The sequence below is a fragment of the Telmatherina bonti genome, assembly GCF_933228915.1.
Source record: "Telmatherina bonti genome assembly, chromosome: 15".
Classification (NCBI taxonomy): domain Eukaryota; kingdom Metazoa; phylum Chordata; class Actinopteri; order Atheriniformes; family Telmatherinidae; genus Telmatherina; species Telmatherina bonti.
In genome coordinates, this window is record NC_136613.1 from 1539074 (window position 1) to 1559046 (window position 19973).

Consider the following 19973-nt stretch of genomic DNA (forward strand, 5'->3'; position numbering starts at 1 on the left):
TAAAAACAAATGTAAAGTGAAATATATAAATACTTTGTTTAAGCTAAGAGCATGTAATGCATGAATGGCTAAAAAAATTGCTAAAAATTTACGTTTAAAACAATAAAAAATTTAAATTAGATAAAAACATTAAGATTATATATTAAGACAGAATTAAAACAATCTGATTTCATGACTAAAATTTTTATGCTTTCTATTTAAAAAGTTTATAAAAACACATACAGAAATAAATACACAGTTAAAAATATAAATATGAGGTAAAAGCAATGAGGTAAAAACTATTTTCTAATTTTTCGTATTTAATTTCTTTTCTTTAAGGTTTTCAACCTGCTGAAACTTCAAAATAAAGTTTTCAAAGAAGCTGAGTTGGCCTCGCGTCCTCTGTTGCTCTACCAGTCCTATCAAGCGGGACAATCATTTTTTTTTTAACACAAGCTTGACATGCATTTAGCAGTGAAATGGGTCTGTAGCTAGATGGTCATGTGAAGTCTGCCTGGTTTCAACAGGACAATAATGTTGGCAGAGTTCATGTTTCGGGGTAAGTAGCCATTTTCCTTTATTTGAGTCACCATTTTGAAAAATGGGGCCAGTATTGTCCAGAATACTTGATAGAACTCTGCTGGGAAGCCATCTGACCCTGGGGCTTTTTTACATGGCATATGTTTAAGAGCTTCATGTAGCTCCTCTACTGTGAGGTAGTCTAAGGCTGTGATTTGTTTCTGCTGTAGTCCTGGGAGGTTTAGGTTGTTAAGAAACTGATTGATGTCATCTGATGGATCTAATTGGCATGTGTACCAAGTTTTATAGAAGTCTCCAAAAATGTTATTTATTGTGTCTGAGTCATGGATGATATCTCCTGTTGGATCTTTAACAGCTAATATGGTTGTTCCTTGTTTGTTTTTAGCTGATTAGCTAAGAATTTTCCAGATTTATTACTTTGTTCAAACCTCAAGACCAAGTTCCTCTTTATGTTGTAGAACAGTGTTTGTAGATTGCCAGTTTCTATTGTAACCTGTATTACTAAGCCTGCCAGCTGGACCCAGAACCATGTTAAAATCTCCTCCAGTTATTAGTGTGCTATCCATACGTAAAAAAGGAGTGAAAAAAGGGATCGTCAACATTTGGCCCCTCAGGTACCATTACTAAGCTCCGCCCTCATGTCTGCATATAGTCACTTCTGGTTCTAAAACAGACACTAATGCTGATGACTGAAAGGTGTGACATCACTTTGACCACGCCCACTTGTGAATCTTGTTTTTCAGGTGGAAACTGGTGTCGCCAAGATGAACACAGTGATGGTTGCTGTAGCTGCAGAGCCGCACCTGGTTACCACGGTTACTAACAATGTTGCCATGAATGGGAGAGAAGCCCCACCCACCTCCAGTTACAGCACAGGCGTTCCCACCCTGGTGAGAAATGTGATAATGGGAGGAGGAAGAACCAACCCTGCTGGACCTCAGGAGGAAGAGGAGGGAGGAAGAACAGATAAATGCCTGAATCTGCTAAGCTTCAGTCCAGATGAGCACGAACCTCTGCTGAGGAGAGAACATCTGCCCGCAGAAAGCGCCCCTCCTCCCCTTCATCAGCTCCATCATCTTCATCACCACAGCCAAGCCGGAAATGTCTCCAACAACAACAACAACCAGCTGGCATTGGGGTCTGGGGTGGGTTCAGAGGCCTGTTTCAGTGGAAGAGTCTGCAGTCCTGAACCAGAACCAGACCCAGTCCCACATCTGGAACACAAGATCCTGCTTGCTGTTTCAGCTCCTCCTGATGAAAACCAAGGTTCAGCTCCAGGTCAGGAGGTCACAAAAGATGTTCAGAGTCTAGGATTCATCCAGAATCCTGGAAACCTGCCTGTCCACTCCACAGTCACCGCTGAGATCTGCAGAGTAGAAGTCACAGGAACCCAGACCTCACAGGAATTGGACCTGGATGCTTCAGGTTCAGATACACGAATCCTCACTCAGAAACCGTCATCAACAGAAGCTCCAGCAGCTCCAGAAGGTCAACTATCTGATTCAAAATCGTCTCTGGAGGTTTCAGAGTCTACAGAACTTGAACCAGCAGGTCTGCTGCAGTCTCAGGAAAGACGGATGAAAACCAGGAGACCTGAACGGCCCTGTTCCCTAGACCTGTCCCCATCCTGCATTTCCTCAAGTGAGTCGTGCCCTCAGTCAGTTTGTAAAACCTTTATTCTGCTCGAGCTGATGACACCATCCTGTCCACCTCTGGTCCTTCCCCAGACCATGTTCTGAAGTCTCTTAGACATGTTTTTTCTGGACAGCAGGACTTTACTAACAATCTGTTGTTAAATGCTGAAACACCAAAGGTATATGGTTTGGTTAGCAAGTGAGGGCTCTGCCGTCCACTATGGACATCTATAAATCATCAACCATCATTGATCAAGTTACAGAAATCAGCATAATTAACTGTCTTTTTCACATCACATAAATATGTTCCAGTTAAAGCTCAAAGCAATTCTGGCTTTTTGTCCAGCAGCCTTCCCTCATGTCCACCTGCTGTCCCTTATCTGTCATTACAGTGATGTAATCTACGAACATCAACAAGCCTCACTTCAGTAGTTTGATTTGGTCAGTCACATGACCAGCAGACGTGACCCACAAGGAACCTGATGGATGCTTCTTACCAGGCCAGTTCCTCATGTGTGGAACATATCTGGTCCACAAGACGCCTATCAGTACTGTAACTGAGACAAAAGAAGTCAAGGTTTGGCCCAGATGTGTCTCCTATCTGGGTTTGGACTTGGTAGGCCCATATTGTCCCTTGCAGGTCAAACGGGTTCTTCATGTTTTACCAGGTAAAATAAAGGCTGATATAAAACATGATGAACATGTTCAGATAGGACGACTTCAGTAGAACTACAGGTCCTTTCAGAACCACCAGATCTTCATCAGCTTGTTCTTCTGTTTCCTGATTCTATGTTTTTCTTCTCCAGATGTTTCCCTCATTGATGGCGACAGTCTCAGTGCAACCGGAGAGAAGATCAAACGCCGTGTCAAGACTCCGTACATGCTGAAAAAATGGCGTCCAGCCTCCTGGGTAGTCTCCACCGACACTGCTCTGGACTTAGACTTGGCCTTGGATTTCGACAGCGGTCAGACCCACTCTAATCTTCAGAGACCGGGACATTCCGGCATCCCCAAAATCAACCAATCAAAGTCGAGCATGGCTGTGTTTCTGATTGGAGGGGGCGGAGCCACAATGACAAAGTCCTCAGAGCCAGACGGGATGACCCGCTTCTGATTGGTTCTTCCCCCCGTTTTGACCTTTATGCCTTCCTTCTGTTGGATCTTTCACCACCAAACAGCCATCACCAGAGAAGCTCTGTAGCGTCCAGAACATAAACAGCAAACATATGCAACAAACATAAACAACAAACAAACAGGAAACAAAAACAACAAACAAAAGCAAATTATATCTGCTGCCATTTTGTTCAGTTTGTAGAAGATCCCATCCTACTGTTCATCTTGTTGCCCTGTCCTCCTGTCCTCCTGTCCTCTTGTCCTCTTGTCCTCCTGTCTTCCTGTCCTCTTGTCTTCCAGTCCTCTTGTCTTCCTGTCCTCCTGTCCTCCTGTCTTCCAGTCCTCTTGTCCTCTTGTCCTCCTGTCTTCCTGTCCTCCTGTCTTCCAGTCCTCCTGTCCTCCTGTCCTCTTGTCTTCCTGTCCTCTTGTCTTCCTGTCCTCTTGTCTTCCTGTCCTCTTGTCTTCCTGTCCTCTTGTCTTCCAGTCCTCCTGTCCTCCTGTCTTCCAGTCCTCCTGTCCTCTTGTCCTCCTGTCCTCCTGTCTTCCTGTCCTCCTGTCTTCCAGTCCTCCTGTCCTCCTGTCCTCTTGTCTTCCTGTCCTCCTGTCTTCCAGTCCTCTTGTCTTCCTGTCCTCCTGTCCTCTTGTCCTCCTGTCCTCCTGTCTTCCAGTCCTCTTGTCTTCCTGTCCTCCTGTCCTCTTGTCCTCCTGTCCTCCTGTCTTCCAGTCCTCTTGTCTTCCTCTCCTCCTGTCTTCCTGTCCTCCTGTCTTCCAGTCCTCCTGTCCTCCTGTCCTCCTGTCCTCTTGTCTTCCTGTCCTCCTGTCTTCCAGTCCTCTTGTCTTCCTGTCCTCCTGTCCTCCTGTCCTCCTGTCCTCTTGTCCTCCTGTCTTCCTGTCTTCCTGTCCTCCTGTCTTCCAGTCCTCCTGTCCTCTTGTCTTCCTGTCCTCCTGTCCTCTTGTCTTCCTGTCCTCCTGTCTTCCTGTCTTCCTGTCTTCCTGTCCTCTTGTCCTCTTGTCCTCCTGTCTTCCTGTCCTCTTGTCTTCCTGTCCTCCTGTCTTCCTGTCCTCCTGTCCTCTTGTCCTCGTGTTCCTGTCCTCTTGTCCTCTTGTCTTCCTGTCCTCCTGTCTTCCTGTCCTCCTGTCCTCTTGTCCTCTTGTCTTCCTGTCCTCCTGTCCTCTTCTCCTCTTGTCTTCCTGTCCTCTTGTCCTCTTGTCTTCCTGTCCTCTTGTCTTCCTGTCCTCCTGTCTTCCTGTCCTCTTGTCCTCTTGTCCTCGTTCCTGTCCTCTTGTCTTCCTGTCCTCCTGTCTTCCTGTCCTCCTGTCCTCTTCTCCTCTTGTCTTCCTGTCCTCTTGTCCTCTTCTCCTCTTGTCTTCCTGTCCTCTTGTCCTCTTGTCTTCCTGTCCTCCTGTCCTCTTGTCCTCTTGTCTTCCTGTCCTCTTGTCCTCCCTTCCTCCTGTCCTCTTGTCTTCCTGTCCTCCTGTCCTGCAGTCCCCCTGTCCTCCTGTCCTCATGTACCATTCCCATCGGATCTTAAGTTTTGCTTCTGTTAGTTTTCATGTGAATCAGTCTTTGGATTCCAGGGTTCTGAGGGGACCAGGTCTACAGGACTAGATTCTGATGGGACTGGGTTCTGAGGGGACCAGGTCTACAGGACTAGATTCTGATGGGACTGGGTTCTGAGGGGACCAGGTCTACAGGACTAGATTCTGATGGGACTGGGTTCTGAGGGGACTGGGTTCTGAGGGGACCAGGTCTACAGGACTAGATTCTGAGGGGACTGGGTTCTGAGGGGACCAGGTCTACAGGACTGGGTTCTGATGGGACTGGGTTCTGAGGGGACTGGGTTCTGAGGGGACCAGGTCTACAGGACTAGATTCTGAGGGGACTGGGTTCTGAGGGGACCAGGTCTACAGGACTGGGTTCTGAGGGGACTGGGTTCTGATGGGACTGGGTTCTGAGGGGACCAGGTCTACAGGACTGGGTTCTGATGGGTCTGGGTTCTGATGGGACTGGGTTCTGAGGGGACCAGGTCTACAGGACTGGGTTCTGAGGGGACTGGGTTCTGAGGGGACCAGGTCTACAGGACTGGGTTCTGATGGGACTGGGTTCTGAGGGGACTGGGTTCTGAGGGGACCAGGTCTACAGGACTAGATTCTGATGGGACTGGGTTCTGAGGGGACCAGGTCTACAGGACTAGATTCTGATGGGACTGGGTTCTGAGGGGACCAGGTCTACAGGACTAGATTCTGATGGGACTGGGTTCTGAGGGGACTGGGTTCTGAGGGGACCAGGTCTACAGGACTAGATTATGAGGGGACTGGGTTCTGAGGGGACCAGGTCTACAGGACTGGGTTCTGAGGGGACTGGGTTCTGAGGGGACCAGCTCTACAGGACTGGGTTCTGAGGGGACTGGGTTCTGAGGGGACCAGGTCTACAGGACTGGGTTCTGAGGGGACCAGGTCTACAGGACTGGGTTCTGAGGGGACTGGGTTCTGAGGGGACCAGGTCTACAGGACTAGATTATGAGGGGACTGGGTTCTGAGGGGACCAGGTCTACAGGACTGGGTTCTGAGGGGACTGGGTTCTGAGGGGACTGGGTTCTGAGGGGACCGGGTTCTGAGGGGACCAGGTCTACAGGACTGGGTTCTGAGGGGACTGGGTTCTTAGGGAACTGGGTTCTGATGGGACTGGGTTCTGATGGGACTGGGTTCTGAGGGGACCAGGTCTACAGGACTGGGTTCTGAGGGTACTGGGTTCTGAGGGGACCAGGTTCTGAGGGGACTGGGTTCTGAGGGGACCAGGTCTACAGGACTGGGTTCTGATGGGACTGGGTTCTGAGGGGACTGGGTTCTGAGGGGACCAGGTCTACAGGACTAGATTATGAGGGGACTGGGTTCTGAGGGTACTGGGTTCTGAGGGGACCAGGTCTACAGGACTGGGATCTGAGGGGACTGGGTTCTGAGGGGACCAGGTCTACAGGACTGGGTTCTGAGGGCACTGGGTTCTGAGGGGACCAGGTCTACAGGACTGGGTTCTGAGGGCACTGGGTTCTGAGGGGACCAGGTCTACAGGACTGGGTTCTGATGGGACTGGGTTCTGAGGGCACTGGGTTCTGAGGGGACCAGGTCTACAGGACTAGATTATGAGGGGACTGGGTTCTGAGGGTACCAGGTCTACAGGACTGGGTTCTGAGGGGACTGGGTTCTGAGGGGACCAGGTCTACAGGACTGGGTTCTGAGGGGACCAGGTCTACAGTACTGGGTTCTGAGGGGACTGGGTTCTGAGGGGACCAGGTCTACAGGACTGGGTTCTGAGGGCACTGGGTTCTGAGGGGACCAGGTCTACAGGACTGGGTTCTGATGGGACTGGGTTCTGAGGGGACCAGGTCTACAGGACTGGGTTCTGAGGGGACTGGGTTCTGAGGGGACCAGGTCTACAGGACTGGGTTCTGAGGGGACTGGGTTCTGAGGGGACTGGGTTCTGAGGGGACCAGGTCTACAGGACTGGGTTCTGAGGGGACTGGGTTCTGAGGGGACTGGGTTCTGAGGGGACCAGGTCTACAGGACTGGGTTCTGATGGGACTGGGTTCTGAGGGGACCGGGTTCTGAGGGGACCAGGTCTACAGGACTGGGTTCTGATGGGACTGGGTTCTGAGGGGACCAGGTCTACAGGACTGGGTTCTGAGGGGACTGGGTTCTGAGGGGACCAGGTCTACAGGACTAGATTATGAGGGTACTGGGTTCTGATGGGTCTGGGTTCTGATGGGACTGGGTTCTGAGGGGACCAGGTCTACAGGACTGGGTTCTGAGGGTACTGGGTTCTGAGGGGACTGGGTTCTGAGGGGACCAGGTCTACAGGACTGGGTTCTGATGGGACTGGGTTCTGAGGGGACTGGATTCTGAGGGGACCAGGTCTACAGGACTAGATTCTGAGGGGACTGGGTTTTGATGGGACCAGGTCTACAGGACTGGGTTGTGATGGGACTGGGTTCTGAAGGGACTGGGTTCTGAGGGGACCAGGTGTACAGGACTGGGTTCTGAGGGGACTGGGTTCTGATGGGACCAGGTCTACAGTACTGGGTTCTGATGGGACTGGGTTCTGAGGGGACCAGGTCTACAGTACTGGGTTCTGAGGGGACCAGGTCTACAGGACTGGGTTCTGATGGGACTGGGTTCTGAGGGGACTGTGTTCTGAGGGGACTGGGTCTACAGGACTGGGTTCTGAGGGGACCAGGTCTACAGGACTGGGTTCTGAGGGGACTGGGTTCTGAGGGGACCAGGTCTACAGGACTGGGTTCTGAGGGGACCAGGTCTACAGGACTAGATTATGAGGGGACTGGGTTCTGAGGGGACCAGGTCTACAGGACTGGGTTCTGATGGGACTGGGTTCTGAGGGGACCAGGTCTACAGGACTGGGTTCTGAGGGGACTGGGTTCTGAGGGGACCAGGTCTACAGGACTGGGTTCTGAGGGGACCAGGTCTACAGGACTGGGTTCTGAGGGGACCGGGTTCTGAGGGGACCAGGTCTACAGGACTGGGTTCTGAGGGGACTGGGTTCTGAGGGGACCAGGTCTACAGGACTGGGTTCTGAGGGGACTGGGTTCTGAGGGGACTGGGTTCTGATGGGACTGGGTTCTGAGGGGACCAGGTCTACAGGACTGGGTTCTGAGGGTACTGGGTTCTGAGGGTACTGGGTTCTGATGGGTCTGGGTTCTGATGGGACTGGGTTCTGAGGGGACCAGGTCTACAGGACTGGGTTCTGATGGGACTGGGTTCTGAGGGGACTGGGTTCTGAGGGGACCAGGTCTACAGGACTGGGTTCTGATGGGACTGGGTTCTGAGGGGACCAGGTCTACAGGACTAGATTCTGAGGGGACTGGGTTCTGAGGGGACCAGGTCTACAGTACTGGGTTCTGAGGGGACTGGGTTCTGAGGGGACCAGGTCTACAGGACTGGGTTCTGAGGGGACTGGGTTCTGAGGGGACTGGGTTCTGAGGGGACCAGGTCTACAGGACTGGGTTCTGAGGGGACTGGGTTCTGAGGGGACCAGGTCTACAGGAATGGGTTCTGAGGGGACTGGGTTCTGAGGGGACCAGGTCTACAGGACTAGATTATGAGGGGACCAGGTCTACAGGACTGGGTTCTGATGGGTCTGGGTTCTGATGGGACTGGGTTCTGAGGGGACCAGGTCTACAGGACTGGGTTCTGAGGGGACTGGGTTCTGAGGGGACCAGGTCTACAGGACTGGGTTCTGATGGGACTGGGTTCTGAGGGGACCAGGTCTACAGGACTGGGTTCTGAGGGGACTGGGTTCTGAGGGGACCAGGTCTACAGGACTGGGTTCTGAGGGGACTGGGTTCTGAGGGGACCAGGTCTACAGGACTAGATTATGAGGGGACTGGTTTCTGAGGGGACCAGGTCTACAGGACTGGGTTCTGAGGGGACTGGGTTCTGAGGGGACCAGCTCTACAGGACTGGGTTCTGAGGGGACTGGGTTCTGAGGGGACCAGGTCTACAGGACTGGGTTCTGAGGGGACCAGGTCTACAGGACTGGGTTCTGAGGGGACCAGGTCTACAGGACTAGATTATGAGGGGACTGGGTTCTGAGGGGACCTGGTCTACAGGACTGGGTTCTGAGGGGACTGGGTTCTGAGGGGACCGGGTTCTGAGGGGACTGGGTTCTGAGGGGACCGGGTTCTGAGGGGACCAGGTCTACAGGACTGGGTTCTGAGGGGACCAGGTCTACAGGACTGGGTTCTGAGGGGACTGGGTTCTGAGGGGACCAGGTCTACAGGACTGGGTTCTGAGGGGACTGGGTTCTGAGGGGACCAGGTCTACAGGACTAGATTATGAGGGTACTGGGTTCTGATGGGTCTGGGTTCTGATGGGACTGGGTTCTGAGGGGACCAGGTCTACAGGACTGGGTTCTGAGGGTACTGGGTTCTGAGGGGACTGGGTTCTGAGGGGACCAGGTCTACAGGACTGGGTTCTGATGGGACTGGGTTCTGAGGGGACTGGATTCTGAGGGGACCAGGTCTACAGGACTAGATTCTGAGGGGACTGGGTTTTGATGGGACCAGGTCTACAGGACTGGGTTGTGATGGGACTGGGTTCTGAAGGGACTGGGTTCTGAGGGGACCAGGTGTACAGGACTGGGTTCTGAGGGGACTGGGTTCTGATGGGACCAGGTCTACAGTACTGGGTTCTGATGGGACTGGGTTCTGAGGGGACCAGGTCTACAGTACTGGGTTCTGAGGGGACTGGGTTCTGAGGGGACCAGGTCTACAGGACTGGGTTCTGATGGGACTGGGTTCTGAGGGGACTGGGTTCTGAGGGGACTGGGTCTACAGGACTGGGTTCTGAGGGGACCAGGTCTACAGGACTGGGTTCTGAGGGGACTGGGTTCTGAGGGGACCAGGTCTACAGGACTGGGTTCTGAGGGGACCAGGTCTACAGGACTAGATTATGAGGGGACTGGGTTCTGAGGGGACCAGGTCTACAGGACTGGGTTCTGATGGGACTGGGTTCTGAGGGGACCAGGTCTACAGGACTGGGTTCTGAGGGGACTGGGTTCTGAGGGGACCAGGTCTACAGGACTGGGTTCTGAGGGGACCAGGTCTACAGGACTGGGTTCTGAGGGGACCGGGTTCTGAGGGGACCAGGTCTACAGGACTGGGTTCTGAGGGGACTGGGTTCTGAGGGGACCAGGTCTACAGGACTGGGTTCTGAGGGGACTGGGTTCTGAGGGGACTGGGTTCTGATGGGACTGGGTTCTGAGGGGACCAGGTCTACAGGACTGGGTTCTGAGGGTACTGGGTTCTGAGGGTACTGGGTTCTGATGGGTCTGGGTTCTGATGGGACTGGGTTCTGAGGGGACCAGGTCTACAGGACTGGGTTCTGATGGGACTGGGTTCTGAGGGGACTGGGTTCTGAGGGGACCAGGTCTACAGGACTGGGTTCTGATGGGACTGGGTTCTGAGGGGACCAGGTCTACAGGACTAGATTCTGAGGGGACTGGGTTCTGAGGGGACCAGGTCTACAGTACTGGGTTCTGAGGGGACTGGGTTCTGAGGGGACCAGGTCTACAGGACTGGGTTCTGAGGGGACTGGGTTCTGAGGGGACTGGGTTCTGAGGGGACCAGGTCTACAGGACTGGGTTCTGAGGGGACTGGGTTCTGAGGGGACCAGGTCTACAGGAATGGGTTCTGAGGGGACTGGGTTCTGAGGGGACCAGGTCTACAGGACTAGATTATGAGGGGACCAGGTCTACAGGACTGGGTTCTGATGGGTCTGGGTTCTGATGGGACTGGGTTCTGAGGGGACCAGGTCTACAGGACTGGGTTCTGAGGGGACTGGGTTCTGAGGGGACCAGGTCTACAGGACTGGGTTCTGATGGGACTGGGTTCTGAGGGGACCAGGTCTACAGGACTGGGTTCTGAGGGGACTGGGTTCTGAGGGGACCAGGTCTACAGGACTGGGTTCTGATGGGACTGGGTTCTGAGGGGACTGGGTTCTGAGGGGACCAGGTCTACAGGACTAGATTATGAGGGGACTGGTTTCTGAGGGGACCAGGTCTACAGGACTGGGTTCTGAGGGGACTGGGTTCTGAGGGGACCAGCTCTACAGGACTGGGTTCTGAGGGGACTGGGTTCTGAGGGGACCAGGTCTACAGGACTGGGTTCTGAGGGGACCAGGTCTACAGGACTGGGTTCTGAGGGGACCAGGTCTACAGGACTGGGTTCTGAGGGGACCAGGTCTACAGGACTAGATTATGAGGGGACTGGGTTCTGAGGGGACCTGGTCTACAGGACTGGGTTCTGAGGGGACTGGGTTCTGAGGGGACCGGGTTCTGAGGGGACTGGGTTCTGAGGGGACCGGGTTCTGAGGGGACCAGGTCTACAGGACTGGGTTCTGAGGGGACCAGGTCTACAGGACTGGGTTCTGAGGGGACTGGGTTCTTAGGGAACTGGGTTCTGATGGGACTGGGTTCTGAGGGGACCAGGTCTACAGGACTGGGTTCTGAGGGTACTGGGTTCTGAGGGGACCAGGTTCTGAGGGGACTGGGTTCTGAGGGGACCAGGTCTACAGGACTGGGTTCTGATGGGACTGGGTTCTGAGGGGACTGGGTTCTGAGGGGACCGGGTTCTGAGGGGACCAGGTCTACAGGACTGGGTTCTGAGGGGACTGGGTTCTTAGGGAACTGGGTTCTGATGGGACTGGGTTCTGATGGGACTGGGTTCTGAGGGGACCAGGTCTACAGGACTGGGTTCTGAGGGTACTGGGTTCTGAGGGGACCAGGTTCTGAGGGGACTGGGTTCTGAGGGGACCAGGTCTACAGGACTGGGTTCTGATGGGACTGGGTTCTGAGGGGACTGGGTTCTGAGGGGACCAGGTCTACAGGACTAGATTATGAGGGGACTGGGTTCTGAGGGTACTGGGTTCTGAGGGGACCAGGTCTACAGGACTGGGATCTGAGGGGACTGGGTTCTGAGGGGACCAGGTCTACAGGACTGGGTTCTGAGGGCACTGGGTTCTGAGGGGACCAGGTCTACAGGACTGGGTTCTGATGGGACTGGGTTCTGAGGGCACTGGGTTCTGAGGGGACCAGGTCTACAGGACTAGATTATGAGGGGACTGGGTTCTGAGGGTACCAGGTCTACAGGACTGGGTTCTGAGGGGACTGGGTTCTGAGGGGACCAGGTCTACAGGACTGGGTTCTGAGGGGACCAGGTCTACAGTACTGGGTTCTGAGGGGACTGGGTTCTGAGGGGACCAGGTCTACAGGACTGGGTTCTGAGGGCACTGGGTTCTGAGGGGACCAGGTCTACAGGACTGGGTTCTGATGGGACTGGGTTCTGAGGGGACCAGGTCTACAGGACTGGGTTCTGAGGGGACTGGGTTCTGAGGGGACCAGGTCTACAGGACTGGGTTCTGAGGGGACTGGGTTCTGAGGGGACTGGGTTCTGAGGGGACCAGGTCTACAGGACTGGGTTCTGAGGGGACTGGGTTCTGAGGGGACTGGGTTCTGAGGGGACCAGGTCTACAGGACTGGGTTCTGATGGGACTGGGTTCTGAGGGGACCGGGTTCTGAGGGGACCAGGTCTACAGGACTGGGTTCTGATGGGACTGGGTTCTGAGGGGACCAGGTCTACAGGACTGGGTTCTGAGGGGACTGGGTTCTGAGGGGACCAGGTCTACAGGACTAGATTATGAGGGTACTGGGTTCTGATGGGTCTGGGTTCTGATGGGACTGGGTTCTGAGGGGACCAGGTCTACAGGACTGGGTTCTGAGGGTACTGGGTTCTGAGGGGACTGGGTTCTGAGGGGACCAGGTCTACAGGACTGGGTTCTGATGGGACTGGGTTCTGAGGGGACTGGATTCTGAGGGGACCAGGTCTACAGGACTAGATTCTGAGGGGACTGGGTTTTGATGGGACCAGGTCTACAGGACTGGGTTGTGATGGGACTGGGTTCTGAAGGGACTGGGTTCTGAGGGGACCAGGTGTACAGGACTGGGTTCTGAGGGGACTGGGTTCTGATGGGACCAGGTCTACAGTACTGGGTTCTGATGGGACTGGGTTCTGAGGGGACCAGGTCTACAGTACTGGGTTCTGAGGGGACCAGGTCTACAGGACTGGGTTCTGATGGGACTGGGTTCTGAGGGGACTGTGTTCTGAGGGGACTGGGTCTACAGGACTGGGTTCTGAGGGGACCAGGTCTACAGGACTGGGTTCTGAGGGGACTGGGTTCTGAGGGGACCAGGTCTACAGGACTGGGTTCTGAGGGGACCAGGTCTACAGGACTAGATTATGAGGGGACTGGGTTCTGAGGGGACCAGGTCTACAGGACTGGGTTCTGATGGGACTGGGTTCTGAGGGGACCAGGTCTACAGGACTGGGTTCTGAGGGGACTGGGTTCTGAGGGGACCAGGTCTACAGGACTGGGTTCTGAGGGGACCAGGTCTACAGGACTGGGTTCTGAGGGGACCGGGTTCTGAGGGGACCAGGTCTACAGGACTGGGTTCTGAGGGGACTGGGTTCTGAGGGGACCAGGTCTACAGGACTGGGTTCTGAGGGGACTGGGTTCTGAGGGGACTGGGTTCTGATGGGACTGGGTTCTGAGGGGACCAGGTCTACAGGACTGGGTTCTGAGGGTACTGGGTTCTGAGGGTACTGGGTTCTGATGGGTCTGGGTTCTGATGGGACTGGGTTCTGAGGGGACCAGGTCTACAGGACTGGGTTCTGATGGGACTGGGTTCTGAGGGGACTGGGTTCTGAGGGGACCAGGTCTACAGGACTGGGTTCTGATGGGACTGGGTTCTGAGGGGACCAGGTCTACAGGACTAGATTCTGAGGGGACTGGGTTCTGAGGGGACCAGGTCTACAGTACTGGGTTCTGAGGGGACTGGGTTCTGAGGGGACCAGGTCTACAGGACTGGGTTCTGAGGGGACTGGGTTCTGAGGGGACTGGGTTCTGAGGGGACCAGGTCTACAGGACTGGGTTCTGAGGGGACTGGGTTCTGAGGGGACCAGGTCTACAGGAATGGGTTCTGAGGGGACTGGGTTCTGAGGGGACCAGGTCTACAGGACTAGATTATGAGGGGACCAGGTCTACAGGACTGGGTTCTGATGGGTCTGGGTTCTGATGGGACTGGGTTCTGAGGGGACCAGGTCTACAGGACTGGGTTCTGAGGGGACTGGGTTCTGAGGGGACCAGGTCTACAGGACTGGGTTCTGATGGGACTGGGTTCTGAGGGGACCAGGTCTACAGGACTGGGTTCTGAGGGGACTGGGTTCTGAGGGGACCAGGTCTACAGGACTGGGTTCTGAGGGGACTGGGTTCTGAGGGGACCAGGTCTACAGGACTAGATTATGAGGGGACTGGTTTCTGAGGGGACCAGGTCTACAGGACTGGGTTCTGAGGGGACTGGGTTCTGAGGGGACCAGCTCTACAGGACTGGGTTCTGAGGGGACTGGGTTCTGAGGGGACCAGGTCTACAGGACTGGGTTCTGAGGGGACCAGGTCTACAGGACTGGGTTCTGAGGGGACCAGGTCTACAGGACTAGATTATGAGGGGACTGGGTTCTGAGGGGACCTGGTCTACAGGACTGGGTTCTGAGGGGACTGGGTTCTGAGGGGACCGGGTTCTGAGGGGACTGGGTTCTGAGGGGACCGGGTTCTGAGGGGACCAGGTCTACAGGACTGGGTTCTGAGGGGACTGGGTTCTGAGGGGACCAGGTCTACAGGACTGGGTTCTGAGGGGACTGGGTTCTGAGGGGACCAGGTCTACAGGACTAGATTATGAGGGTACTGGGTTCTGATGGGTCTGGGTTCTGATGGGACTGGGTTCTGAGGGGACCAGGTCTACAGGACTGGGTTCTGAGGGTACTGGGTTCTGAGGGGACTGGGTTCTGAGGGGACCAGGTCTACAGGACTGGGTTCTGATGGGACTGGGTTCTGAGGGGACTGGATTCTGAGGGGACCAGGTCTACAGGACTAGATTCTGAGGGGACTGGGTTTTGATGGGACCAGGTCTACAGGACTGGGTTGTGATGGGACTGGGTTCTGAAGGGACTGGGTTCTGAGGGGACCAGGTGTACAGGACTGGGTTCTGAGGGGACTGGGTTCTGATGGGACCAGGTCTACAGTACTGGGTTCTGATGGGACTGGGTTCTGAGGGGACCAGGTCTACAGTACTGGGTTCTGAGGGGACTGGGTTCTGAGGGGACCAGGTCTACAGGACTGGGTTCTGATGGGACTGGGTTCTGAGGGGACTGGGTTCTGAGGGGACTGGGTCTACAGGACTGGGTTCTGAGGGGACCAGGTCTACAGGACTGGGTTCTGAGGGGACTGGGTTCTGAGGGGACCAGGTCTACAGGACTGGGTTCTGAGGGGACCAGGTCTACAGGACTAGATTATGAGGGGACTGGGTTCTGAGGGGACCAGGTCTACAGGACTGGGTTCTGATGGGACTGGGTTCTGAGGGGACCAGGTCTACAGGACTGGGTTCTGAGGGGACTGGGTTCTGAGGGGACCAGGTCTACAGGACTGGGTTCTGAGGGGACCAGGTCTACAGGACTGGGTTCTGAGGGGACCGGGTTCTGAGGGGACCAGGTCTACAGGACTGGGTTCTGAGGGGACTGGGTTCTGAGGGGACCAGGTCTACAGGACTGGGTTCTGAGGGGACTGGGTTCTGAGGGGACTGGGTTCTGATGGGACTGGGTTCTGAGGGGACCAGGTCTACAGGACTGGGTTCTGAGGGTACTGGGTTCTGAGGGTACTGGGTTCTGATGGGTCTGGGTTCTGATGGGACTGGGTTCTGAGGGGACCAGGTCTACAGGACTGGGTTCTGATGGGACTGGGTTCTGAGGGGACTGGGTTCTGAGGGGACCAGGTCTACAGGACTGGGTTCTGATGGGACTGGGTTCTGAGGGGACCAGGTCTACAGGACTAGATTCTGAGGGGACTGGGTTCTGAGGGGACCAGGTCTACAGTACTGGGTTCTGAGGGGACTGGGTTCTGAGGGGACCAGGTCTACAGGACTGGGTTCTGAGGGGACTGGGTTCTGAGGGGACTGGGTTCTGAGGGGACCAGGTCTACAGGACTGGGTTCTGAGGGGACTGGGTTCTGAGGGGACCAGGTCTACAGGAATGGGTTCTGAGGGGACTGGGTTCTGAGGGGACCAGGTCTACAGGACTAGATTATGAGGGGACCAGGTCTACAGGACTGGGTTCTGATGGGTCTGGGTTCTGATGGGACTGGGTTCTGAGGGGACCAGGTCTACAGGACTGGGTTCTGAGGGGACTGGGTTCTGAGGGGACCAGGTCTACAGGACTGGGTTCTGATGGGACTGGGTTCTGAGGGGACCAGGTCTACAGGACTGGGTTCTGAGGGGACTGGGTTCTGAGGGGACCAGGTCTACAGGACTGGGTTCTGATGGGACTGGGTTCTGAGGGGACTGGGTTCTGAGGGGACCAGGTCTACAGGACTAGATTATGAGGGGACTGGTTTCTGAGGGGACCAGGTCTACAGGACTGGGTTCTGAGGGGACTGGGTTCTGAGGGGACCAGCTCTACAGGACTGGGTTCTGAGGGGACTGGGTTCTGAGGGGACCAGGTCTACAGGACTGGGTTCTGAGGGGACCAGGTCTACAGGACTGGGTTCTGAGGGGACCAGGTCTACAGGACTGGGTTCTGAGGGGACCAGGTCTACAGGACTAGATTATGAGGGGACTGGGTTCTGAGGGGACCTGGTCTACAGGACTGGGTTCTGAGGGGACTGGGTTCTGAGGGGACCGGGTTCTGAGGGGACTGGGTTCTGAGGGGACCGGGTTCTGAGGGGACCAGGTCTACAGGACTGGGTTCTGAGGGGACCAGGTCTACAGGACTGGGTTCTGAGGGGACTGGGTTCTTAGGGAACTGGGTTCTGATGGGACTGGGTTCTGAGGGGACCAGGTCTACAGGACTGGGTTCTGAGGGTACTGGGTTCTGAGGGGACCAGGTTCTGAGGGGACTGGGTTCTGAGGGGACCAGGTCTACAGGACTGGGTTCTGATGGGACTGGGTTCTGAGGGGACTGGGTTCTGAGGGGACCAGGTCTACAGGACTAGATTATGAGGGGACTGGGTTCTGAGGGGACTGGGTTCTGAGGGGACCAGGTCTACAGGACTGGGATTTGAGGGGACTGGGTTCTGAGGGGACCAGGTCTACAGGACTGGGTTCTGAGGGCACTGGGTTCTGAGGGGACCAGGTCTACAGGACTGGGTTCTGAGGGCACTGGGTTCTGAGGGGACCAGGTCTACAGGACTGGGTTCTGATGGGACTGGGTTCTGAGGGCACTGGGTTCTGAGGGGACCAGGTCTACAGGACTAGATTATGAGGGGACTGGGTTCTGAGGGTACCAGGTCTACAGGACTGGGTTCTGAGGGGACTGGGTTCTGAGGGGACCAGGTCTACAGGACTGGGTTCTGAGGGGACCAGGTCTACAGTACTGGGTTCTGAGGGGACTGGGTTCTGAGGGGACCAGGTCTACAGGACTGGGTTCTGAGGGCACTGGGTTCTGAGGGGACCAGGTCTACAGGACTGGGTTCTGATGGGACTGGGTTCTGAGGGGACCAGGTCTACAGGACTGGGTTCTGAGGGGACTGGGTTCTGAGGGGACCAGGTCTACAGGACTGGGTTCTGAGGGGACCGGGTTCTGAGGGGACTGGGTTCTGAGGGGACCAGGTCTACAGGACTGGGTTCTGAGGGGACTGGGTTCTGAGGGGACCAGGTCTACAGGACTGGGTTCTGATGGGACTGGGTTCTGAGGGGACCGGGTTCTGAGGGGACCAGGTCTACAGGACTGGGTTCTGATGGGACTGGGTTCTGAGGGGACCAGGTCTACAGGACTGGGTTCTGAGGGGACTGGGTTCTGATGGGACTGGGTTCTGAGGGGACCAGGTCTACAGGACTGGGTTCTGAGGGGACTGGGTTCTGAAGGGACCAGGTCTACAGGACTGGGTTCTGAGGGGACTGGTTTCTGATGGGACTGGGTTCTGAGGGGACCAGGTCTACAGGACTAGATTATGAGGGTACTGGGTTCTGATGGGTCTGGGTTCTGATGGGACTGGGTTCTGAGGGGACCAGGTCTACAGGACTGGGTTCTGAGGGTACTGGGTTCTGAGGGGACTGGGTTCTGAGCGGACCAGGTCTACAGGACTGGGTTCTGATGGGACTGGGTTCTGAGGGGACTGGATTCTGAGGGGACCAGGTCTACAGGACTAGATTCTGAGGGGACTGGGTTGTGATGGGACCAGGTCTACAGGACTGGGTTGTGATGGGACTGGGTTCTGAAGGGACTGGGTTCTGAGGGGACCAGGTGTACAGGACTGGGTTCTGAGGGGACTGGGTTCTGATGGGACCAGGTCTACAGTACTGGGTTCTGATGGGACTGGGTTCTGAGGGGACCAGGTCTACAGGACTGGGTTCTGAGGGGACTGGGTTCTGAGGGGACCAGGTCTACAGGAATGGGTTCTGAGGGGACTGGGTTCTGAGGGGACCAGGTCTACAGGACTAGATTATGAGGGGACCAGGTCTACAGGACTGGGTTCTGATGGGTCTGGGTTCTGATGGGACTGGGTTCTGAGGGGACCAGGTCTACAGGACTGGGTTCTGAGGGGACTGGGTTCTGAGGGGACCAGGTCTACAGGACTGGGTTCTGATGGGACTGGGTTCTGAGGGGACCAGGTCTACAGGACTGGGTTCTGAGGGGACTGGGTTCTGAGGGGACCAGGTCTACAGGACTGGGTTCTGAGGGGACTGGGTTCTGAGGGGACCAGGTCTACAGGACTAGATTATGAGGGGACTGGTTTCTGAGGGGACCAGGTCTACAGGACTGGGTTCTGAGGGGACTGGGTTCTGAGGGGACCAGCTCTACAGGACTGGGTTCTGAGGGGACTGGGTTCTGAGGGGACCAGGTCTACAGGACTGGGTTCTGAGGGGACCAGGTCTACAGGACTGGGTTCTGAGGGGACCAGGTCTACAGGACTAGATTATGAGGGGACTGGGTTCTGAGGGGACCTGGTCTACAGGACTGGGTTCTGAGGGGACTGGGTTCTGAGGGGACCGGGTTCTGAGGGGACTGGGTTCTGAGGGGACCGGGTTCTGAGGGGACCAGGTCTACAGGACTGGGTTCTGAGGGGACCAGGTCTACAGGACTGGGTTCTGAGGGGACTGGGTTCTGAGGGGACCAGGTCTACAGGACTGGGTTCTGAGGGGACTGGGTTCTGAGGGGACCAGGTCTACAGGACTAGATTATGAGGGTACTGGGTTCTGATGGGTCTGGGTTCTGATGGGACTGGGTTCTGAGGGGACCAGGTCTACAGGACTGGGTTCTGAGGGTACTGGGTTCTGAGGGGACTGGGTTCTGAGGGGACCAGGTCTACAGGACTGGGTTCTGATGGGACTGGGTTCTGAGGGGACTGGATTCTGAGGGGACCAGGTCTACAGGACTAGATTCTGAGGGGACTGGGTTTTGATGGGACCAGGTCTACAGGACTGGGTTGTGATGGGACTGGGTTCTGAAGGGACTGGGTTCTGAGGGGACCAGGTGTACAGGACTGGGTTCTGAGGGGACTGGGTTCTGATGGGACCAGGTCTACAGTACTGGGTTCTGATGGGACTGGGTTCTGAGGGGACCAGGTCTACAGTACTGGGTTCTGAGGGGACTGGGTTCTGAGGGGACCAGGTCTACAGGACTGGGTTCTGATGGGACTGGGTTCTGAGGGGACTGGGTTCTGAGGGGACTGGGTCTACAGGACTGGGTTCTGAGGGGACCAGGTCTACAGGACTGGGTTCTGAGGGGACTGGGTTCTGAGGGGACCAGGTCTACAGGACTGGGTTCTGAGGGGACCAGGTCTACAGGACTAGATTATGAGGGGACTGGGTTCTGAGGGGACCAGGTCTACAGGACTGGGTTCTGATGGGACTGGGTTCTGAGGGGACCAGGTCTACAGGACTGGGTTCTGAGGGGACTGGGTTCTGAGGGGACCAGGTCTACAGGACTGGGTTCTGAGGGGACCAGGTCTACAGGACTGGGTTCTGAGGGGACCGGGTTCTGAGGGGACCAGGTCTACAGGACTGGGTTCTGAGGGGACTGGGTTCTGAGGGGACCAGGTCTACAGGACTGGGTTCTGAGGGGACTGGGTTCTGAGGGGACTGGGTTCTGATGG

At 55.8% G+C, this 19973-nt stretch overlaps 1 protein-coding gene across 1 annotated transcript in view; it reads left to right on the forward strand.

Annotated features, from left to right (window-relative positions):
- Positions 1–2301, forward strand: part of LOC306766500 (bone morphogenetic protein receptor type-2-like) — a gene marked incomplete at both ends in the record, with an annotated part of 338989 nt that extends 336688 nt beyond the window's left edge. The window contains 2 exon segments of the mRNA XM_079254280.1: positions 1263–2160; positions 2291–2301. Of these exon segments, the coding sequence (XP_079110406.1) occupies positions 1263–2160; positions 2291–2301 (909 nt within the window).
- Between the last annotated feature and the right edge of the window lie 17672 nt (positions 2302–19973).